Source organism: Dendronephthya gigantea, unplaced genomic scaffold (genome assembly GCF_004324835.1).
Source record: "Dendronephthya gigantea isolate DGI-Jeju-01 unplaced genomic scaffold, DenGig_1.0 000034F, whole genome shotgun sequence".
In the NCBI taxonomy this organism is placed as follows: Eukaryota; Metazoa; Cnidaria; class Anthozoa; order Malacalcyonacea; family Nephtheidae; genus Dendronephthya; species Dendronephthya gigantea.
This window is the reverse complement of record NW_021163044.1, coordinates 749,815-758,338: the sequence shown is the minus strand read 5'-3', so window position 1 is coordinate 758,338 and position 8,524 is coordinate 749,815. Positions and strand designations below refer to the sequence as shown.

General features: G+C 38.0%; 2 protein-coding genes across 2 annotated transcripts; one reads left to right on the top strand and one right to left on the bottom strand.

Annotated features, from left to right (window-relative positions):
• The first annotated feature begins 3,199 nt into the window (after positions 1-3,199).
• On the top strand, positions 3,200-5,280 carry LOC114525403. Its single transcript, XM_028546733.1, has 2 exons — positions 3,200-3,943; positions 4,481-5,280. Exons 1-2 carry the CDS (start codon positions 3,833-3,835, stop codon positions 4,922-4,924), a joined length of 555 nt encoding a protein of 184 aa, XP_028402534.1. The 5' UTR covers positions 3,200-3,832; the 3' UTR covers positions 4,925-5,280.
• A 13-nt stretch (positions 5,281-5,293) lies between these two features.
• Positions 5,294-8,388, bottom strand: LOC114525402 (tyrosine-protein kinase SRK2-like). Its single transcript, XM_028546732.1, has 2 exons — positions 7,825-8,388; positions 5,294-6,744 (listed from the first exon to the last, which is right to left on the bottom strand). The coding sequence occupies exons 1-2, from the start codon at positions 8,163-8,165 to the stop codon at positions 5,580-5,582; spliced, it is 1,506 nt and encodes a 501-aa protein (XP_028402533.1). The 5' UTR covers positions 8,166-8,388; the 3' UTR covers positions 5,294-5,579.
• Between the last annotated feature and the right edge of the window lie 136 nt (positions 8,389-8,524).

Below are 8,524 nucleotides of genomic sequence, written 5' to 3'. Positions count from 1 at the left end.
ATTACATTGATATATTACATTGATATATTACATGGATATATTACATTGCATAACAACACGTTTATAATATTTGGGGGGGGGGGGATCTGGGGATATAGTGTTTAACTGCAGGTTAATATTGTATAGTAACCTCTTGCATATAAAAAGTGAACCTCTTTATAAAGAGGCTTTGTATTTGACACACTTACTATGTTTTTTATTCCTTGCACGCCACACCGTCGAGATGTTGTTGAAGAAGAACGCAACTGTCTGGAGCAACGAAGCAAATCAATTTCGCCACTATGTTTACCAAAGGTAATTATACTGTACGAAAGGTGAGGTACATTATTGCTTAGCCATATTGAGTAAGTTGCATGCTGAGCCCGATTACGTTTATAAATTACTTTATAAATAAAAAATATATACACGGTGCATGAGGAGCATGTCTTAAGAAGGGGCGGGTAGTAGAAGAGTGTTGTTGTCTACATCGGTTTCAGATGAAAAAGCATGCACGGAGCATTTCTTTTCAAAAAAAGCATGAGCATAAAATGCATGGTATTTGAATAATTGAAATGATTTTTGTTGCCATTGTCGGACAAAGCGCAGTTTATTAAATTTTGGCAGCCTGCTGCACGTTTTGCAATGAACGATATGCGCGCTGCGCACGTTATAGACCACCACCAGGATTCGATTGACGAAGCTCAAGAATTGCATAGCTGTATGCAATTCCTGGGAACTAAAACGGTCAACTGTGAGTAAAACCTGAAGTATCATTGCGGACGATTTCTAAATGAAAATACCAAATTCGGACCGCCGGTCAGGTAACCTGAAATTCAGGTTGCTTTGGAGGGTTTTTCTCCGGGCACTCCGGTTTCCCTCCTTTTCGTTTGGCTTTAGAAAACAGTGTCCATGTTTGGGGCCAAACCAAAACGTGTTCGTTGATAGTGAAGAGATTTCTTGCACATTTTCACAGCATCGAGAAATCCTATTTGTGCCAGAACTAGCTGTTAAAAACGCGAGTGTTTGGCTTCTGGGTTGGATTCCCAGAACACTGTCCCGCTCAGTTTTATAGTTTATGTGCTTTTGTATCGCTGTTTTAATACAATCACAAAAATTACATCTATCAGTGCGGAAATATCTATGGAAAAAGATATCAAAATTTGTAAACAAGGGATTTAAAATGGTGATGAGAATATTAGCCCAGGGTTAAGCTATAATCGTCTTTTGAACAACCGTCCTCAGAAGTGCGAGTGTAGTTTACACTCCGAGTTTGGCAAACAGAGAACATGGCAATCTAGTTTCTTGAGCATTGCCTTTTTATCGCCAAGAATTCTCGTGAGAACGAGATTGACAAGCCAAACTGACATCATGCTTTCAGGCAGCATACCTACCCACAGGCAACCTAGTGTGTGACAGGTTATATCGTTGTCATGTGGATAAATAATTATTAGGTTTCAAAAGTCAATCGATGACGATGTACTCGCTTGCTGTTCATGCAATATCCAACTATACAAGCGCGCCATTGACTTATTTCGTATCCTTCCCGTACACAACATAATGGATAGTAGCGACACAGTGGCTATGTTTTTACCAGAGGAACCTGAACGTGACCGACGACGCTGTAAGCCTGGTAGACGATTTTTTTGTATTCTTGCCGTGGTAGCTTTTTTTACGCTGACGATATTATTTAGCGTCGTTCTTAGTCTTTCCGTCATGAACACAAATAAATACGAATCTCTCAAGGAAGGGTATGTCGGAAACGGTGAGCTACAGCCACTGATCGACAACAGAATCAACGACTCCGAATATACATGGAAACGCAAAGTTGACGCTCGTCTCTTGTCTATCGATCGCAATATGCTAAATCAAGTTGAAGCTGACAAAGTCTTACGATCTCACGTGAACAACAGTTTTGAGAATATAACGCATGATGTGGAAAATCTCATTTCGTCTGTGGATAATTTGACAAGCCGTCTATCAAGAGTCAATTCATCCTCTGCGCAGAAAATGCTTCATTTGCGCACCGCATTGTCGGTCATTAAGGATGACCTTAGCCAGACGCGCGCAGCATTGACGAAGGTTAATGAAAGCTTACGAAACGATTTGTCTCAAAGTGATAATTCTTTTCGGGCGTCGGTGAAAAACCTCAAAGACGAATTAGGCAAATTGGTCGGGTCAACTACATCGGAAAACAACGAACTTTGGGACTATGTTAATAAAACCAGTACTGAGTTCAATAAAGCTTTGGATGACTTGGCCCACCACAACACCACTCTACATTTAACAGTCAAATACCGTTCTGGTATCTTCAATTCAAAAATCGATATGGTTAAGAAAGAACTTGAACTTTTGAGTAAAAATACACGCTCTTTAGAAAGAAATACTTGCAGGATGTCGAGACAATGTTGAACAAGACACGGAGCAGTCTTGAAGCGACATTCCGCAAGGCAATTCTCAAGACCAACGCTGATATGTCGAAAAAGATCAAGGCTTCTGAGACTCAGTTGAAGTCCTTACTCTTGAAAGTTGAGACGAAAATAGACAATGTTAAAAATCAACTGGAAACAAATCTCACGGATCTGAAGGAACAACAGGGAAATATTAAAGATGATTTGTCGAAAACAAAAAATAATTTCGAAGTTGTTGGAAGCAGGCGCGATACAAATATCTCTGCTCTTGCAGCCAAAATAGAGATGATTACAAACATGGACATTCGTGTAAGAAATGATTTAAACACAGAGAAAAAGAAAAGACTGAAGCTTGAGGAGGACATAAAAGACTTACGCGATATTGTTAATAAACATTTAGCCAAGGCATCTGCGGAAATATTGAAAATGAATACTCTCTTAATACTCGTACTTCTGGTGACAAGATCATATCTTTGTTACTGAAACAGTTTAAAATAAACATTATCAATCTGTTGACGATGTCGTACATATTTGAAAGTAATCTTTACGGATATGAGGCAGTTTCATGCAGGTCTTAACTGCTTTCTACATTAGTGCATGTATGTTTGATTGTAAATTGATTTGCAATGCAGCTGTAGCCGCATTCGAAATTCCGAGCTAACATGAGTTGTCTCGGGGGCACTGACCTATACCAGATAATCCATTAAAAGGTCAGTGTCTCTGGGTCTATAGACAATGGACTTTAAGGCTAGTTTCCACTCAGGAAAAATCTCCTTTGGATCGGAACGGACAGGAAAATTTCCTTTATCGGTAAGTTCTCAGGCGGCGTTCATACAAAGGAAACTTTCCTGTCCTGTCCGATCCAAAGGAGAATTTTCCTGAGTGGGAACTAAGTCAGCTTAACGAGCAAATTCATGAGGAATGCATAGAGTTTAACTGTTTAAGATTAGCTTGAGAAAACGTTAACCAAATTTTGTAATTATAGAAACTAAACCTAACCTTGAAATTTACTTGTTTCACAGCTATACACTAGTTCAGGTACAAGCTTCAGTGAGATGAATTTCAGAGAACCAGAAATTGGATTATATATGGCTTTTAACGTGTGGTATAGATTCCACAGTCGCTAAGTATATATGATACCAGACCGTTAGACAGATGATCATGCAAGAAATTCACGATATTCTACCAGTGAACTTAGTTCATTTTTTCCACACACACCCAGACAACATTGAACGGAAATTACTACAATACACTCATAAAATATGTTCTTTGTAAACAGTTCTAAGAACAGTGCATGTCCTGACCTCGTGACACGAAACCTGAGTACTTTCTAATATATTCCTAATATATCATGTTGTTTAAGTAATCTAAGCCAAGGCTTAACCAACATACAGACAGAGTAAATTGTTCGTGACTTTGTACAAATAATTTTTGATTAAATAAAGATGGCTCTCTTGGAAAGATCCCAAATTGGTGTGAAGGAATTTGGTAGCGCAACTTTCGTGCAAAACGACCCGAGAGCGAAGCTGATGTACTATTTGAGCTGCGTTTGCTCCGTAAGTGGACGAGTTAAAACACTTCCGTGTTTGCTTGACGGGCCGTTTTTCTTCTAGAAAAGATTTCGGATTAGTTTTCACAACTGTCCGCATCCTACTGATGAGTCACCACTCAGTTCGGTCCATTTGTGGGAATAAAACTATCACTTTGTATCCACGGTATAGAGATGAGGTCATTTCTAAAATATTCAATAAAAACAAAGAAACAAACACTATGTATTCGGGCTTAATTCAGCAAACAAATCTTGCACCGTCGACTTATTTTATATCTTCGAATCTATCAAGATCGATGGCTCTACAAAATAGAAAAAGCCAATACGTTGTAAGCACTGATAGTTATAGCCAGAAGTGCGGAATTTTTAAAGGTCAGCCGGAATATGAGTTTCAACACTGCACGTTAATTGACAATCTCTAAGAATCTAAGAATCTATATTCTCGTATTCCTATATAGGAAACACTTCAAAATATTAACAAAGAACTAGCAAAACCCCCACAAAACTTGCTTTAATTTAGTTTTGATTTTCAAACTGTGTTTAGGTTTTAGATTTGCAACAAAATGTTCCATATCGGCTTACCCAACATGCCACCACCTACAATCATTTAACACCAGATGAGATGACGGAGTTGATGGCGCTTTGCATCCTATTTTCACCAGATGTCCTCAAAGATCAGGTCTTTTTTTATGACAACAGTAGCTTCGGTTCCCGCAACAGGTTCCTTGAGCTCTCTGCCGTTAAGAGCTCCATGCTGGTGGCTGGAGATGTGATAATCGGCGGGCAGCGGAGACGCGTAGCTAAGATAATGACTTGTACCAGAGAATGGTTACAATACTACTACGAACAACCAATGGCTATGATGCTCTCAAGACGAATGTGCGCTGCACCGGCATATAGACCAGCTATTCAAGCACCACCACCACAACCTACAATATACTACACGCCCCCAAGCAGAAATAATTCCGGCTGTTGTGTTATTCTGTAAGATTATGATCAGGACTTTACCCAATTGATCAGGAAAAGATAGTGAAAACCACAGGAACAGGCAGTCTTCGTTTAAAATTTTTATTTTCAAATGTTCATACAACTACAGTTGGATATATTTCCCAAGCTTCTGTCAATTAAGACGTATGATTCATATAAATTATTAGTTAGAGCTCCACTAACACTATAAAGCATTGATATTAGCTGCATATTATATTAAGTTGTAAATTACTAGGAGCAAAATATATATATTGCAGGTTATTCTATAATACAGTAACAATGTAGAGTTTGATTATTAAATACTAGTTGCAAAGTGTCGACATTCTGCATAGTTATTTCACGTAAATCATGTAATGGTAAATAAAAAGCACACACAAAAAACTATTTGTTTGGTACCTGAGTGGAAAAATACTTGACCTTTTTTCATTGGTAGTAGTCCTCATAGTAACCTCTATGCTCATCAGCAAAATATTACTGAAGTTATCGACCATTTGCTTTCCTGTGACATGCAGTAAATGCACTGATACCCAGCATAGTTTAAACTACCTGTGGACTATTTGAGTCTTTTCATAACAGTAAGGATTGTGAAGTTGCAAGGATCGCAAGTCTCCTTCTTTTTTACAGTCATATCCGCTTGTTAGTATTAGATTAAAATGTCACTGTGCATCTGAATAGTCAGTTGCCTCAGTTGTGAAGAAGTCCTCAAGTTGCCATTGCAGTGTCTCAAATGTTGGTCGTTCATCCGGAACTGCCTTCCAACATTCCAACATGATTTGATACAAAGCATTAGGGCAGTCTTTCATCTGCTCCATACGATATCCAGCTTCAACCTTTCCCAAAACCTCAGAATTTGTCATTCCAGCATATGGAATACGCCCTCGGGTTACCAGCTCAGTAAGTAGAATCCCAAACGACCACACATCAGATTTTATAGTAAACTTATGAAATAGTGCAGCTTCAGGTGCAGTCCATTTGATGGGGAACTTTGCACCCTCATGCGCGATATATTCATCATTATTGATAATACGGCTTAGACCAAAATCAGCAATTTTTACAATATTTTTCTCACCAACTAAAACATTTCTCGCAGCAAGATCACGATGAATATATTGACATTCTTCTAAATATGCCATGCCTTTGGCGACTTGGGCACCCATGTCAATCAAAATTGGCAGACTTATCCTCCGATTATGATCATTTTGAAGAAACTCCAACAAACTTCCATTGGTCATAAGTTCAGTGATAATGTAAATTGGATCACCCTTTGTACAAACAGCAAAAAGTTGAACAAGTTTTACATGTTTGAGTTTTTTCATGATTTGTGCTTCCTGTAAAAATGCATTAGCAGTTTCCTGAGTTGCTTTTGAACCAGACTTTAAGGTTTTTACAGCAACTGCTGTGGTTTCATTCCATAACCCCTGCCAAACCTCTCCAAACTGACCTTGTCCAAGTTTATTGAGAAGACGGATTTGGTCACGTGGGATTTCCCACTTGTCGTTTGTATCATGGGACAAGCCAATGGTGGTAGGAGTATCAATATGAGGGCAAGGTTGATGAAGCTGTGCACATAGGCCACTTGCATTGATTTTGTAGAAATCTACCAGTTCCTTTAACGTAGTGAACACCTCATTTCTCGCGATGAAATAACCACCTTGATCAAGAGTACGAATTCGATAATGTTTGATGCTTTCACCATCACGTAAGGATAGGGAATAACCACCTTGTTGGGTTTCACTTTCCCTGATGAGGAATGAACCTTGCTCCCCGTGGTTGATCAACAACTTTTCAGCATCACTTCGCTTCATCGGTCCAAAAAACCATCTAAATATAAAAATATTGGAACCTTTATAAATTGATAACATAACACCTGACTTTAATAGCATTACATTTTATCTAACAAAACGAAACTTTTCTTGTTGATGAAACAGCACTGATAGCATTTATCATTTGACCTCTATAAGAACACTCTTGAATTTGAAACGTATGATACATAATAATGTATTGGCCTTCATATGAACATCCTCAATATTTGGTCATAACCTAAACACACCACAATTAAGTGATGGCTGACTGCCAAATTATAAAGGCATACAATGGCATCGAATAATATTTACGACATATATGTAAAAAATATTTCGTTTATTTCCTGATGATTTCAAGATATTTTATTATGCCATATTAATAATGTCTACCAACGATACTTTTTGCCTATCAATATCTTGCATAGATACGAACGAAATATTAGGACAACATCAAAGATCGCTTAGAAACTACCCAGTTGAAAGATTTCCGTATGCCTGATTATTTTTTCATAAATGCATATATAAATGCATATTTTATATTATTGTCATATTTTCATAACACATAAAATTCGATATCTTTTTCCAACCACAAGACAAAACCCAGCAAAACGTTCGCTCATATTTTGTAACTTCGAGTCATATTGATCTTATTGAGGTTCTGACTTGCAAAATAAAACATGCGATTTAAATACTTTAGATTCTTTCAGGAGATCGGATAAGAAATAAGTGTTGATCATCGCATTATATTCACGAAGAGAAAGACCACAATTACACCGGAACATTGAACTGAAATTATTATCTTAAACCAAGCCCATTCACGCAATATTCACTTGGTTATATGGCCATGGGAAGGGAAAATGAAAATCGAACATTACAAATGTAGCAAATTAGGAATTTCGAGTTTCGTACAAATGTAGCAAACTACGAGTTTCAGATCGAGACAAACACCATGCAAGTGATCGCTGTACTTGATCACAACTTTATGACGAAATGCTTCATTCATATTACGAGTGTTTGTATATTGACGTACATTCCCAGTGGGCGAAACCAGTTTAAAATGCAATACTTGGTGTTAAAAAACAAACACATTTCAACTTACTCCTCTGTTTGTAATGACGTTACTGGAGCGATATAATTACTTGGTACGTATCCAGATTCACCAGAAACCAATGATTTTGCTTGCCACCAGCCACCTTCTTTGTTATTGATAATTTCCATTTTTTCCCCCTTATTAAAGCTGAGATCTTCGGCCGTTCTTGCCTTGTAGTTGTACAAAGCAACGTACAACAGCCTTTCTTCGGCTGTTCTTCGACCAGGATTTGCTTCAACGTTATTCTCCTGACCATTTTCCCCATTCTCATTTTCACGTATGATTCTCAGGAATGGAAAACTTTTAGTCCACTTTATACGACGCCTTGGCGTTGAGACAACGCCGCCCATAATATAAAAGTTTTAATAATCTACTCTGCTCAGAAATGTATAAATGTTGGCATGTCGTGATCAAACTGATCATACATAGCCTAGAGGAAGCAACGACGTCGTAATAATTTCATGCTTGATCACAATCTTCTGTGAATCAACTTTAATTTCTGAATAATTTGACAATATTTTTCCGACAGATTATATTCAGTCTGAAACTAGTTTGCGGATGTCTGAAGTGAACAATTTAGGTGGGCGACCACTCGACCACCAGGGGACAACTGCGTGAAGAAGAGGGTCATCGATGGACAGATTAAGATCGAAGTAGTCAAAGTATCCGTTTTGAACCTCTCCATCAATCTTGGACCCCCATTCATATC

Bases quoted from the DNA above. Each gene is read 5' to 3' on its own strand.
- LOC114525403 (XM_028546733.1), top strand. From the start codon at position 3,833: ATGGCTCTCTTGGAAAGATCCCAAATTGGTGTGAAGGAATTTGGTAGC. The intron at 3,944-4,480 runs GTAAGTGGACGA...AACTGTGTTTAG, and splicing joins ATTTGAGCTGCGTTTGCTCC to GTTTTAGATTTGCAACAAAA.
- LOC114525402 (XM_028546732.1), bottom strand. From the start codon at position 8,165: ATGGGCGGCGTTGTCTCAACGCCAAGGCGTCGTATAAAGTGGACTAAA. The intron at 6,745-7,824 runs GTAAGTTGAAAT...TTTTATATTTAG, and splicing joins ACGTCATTACAAACAGAGGA to ATGGTTTTTTGGACCGATGA.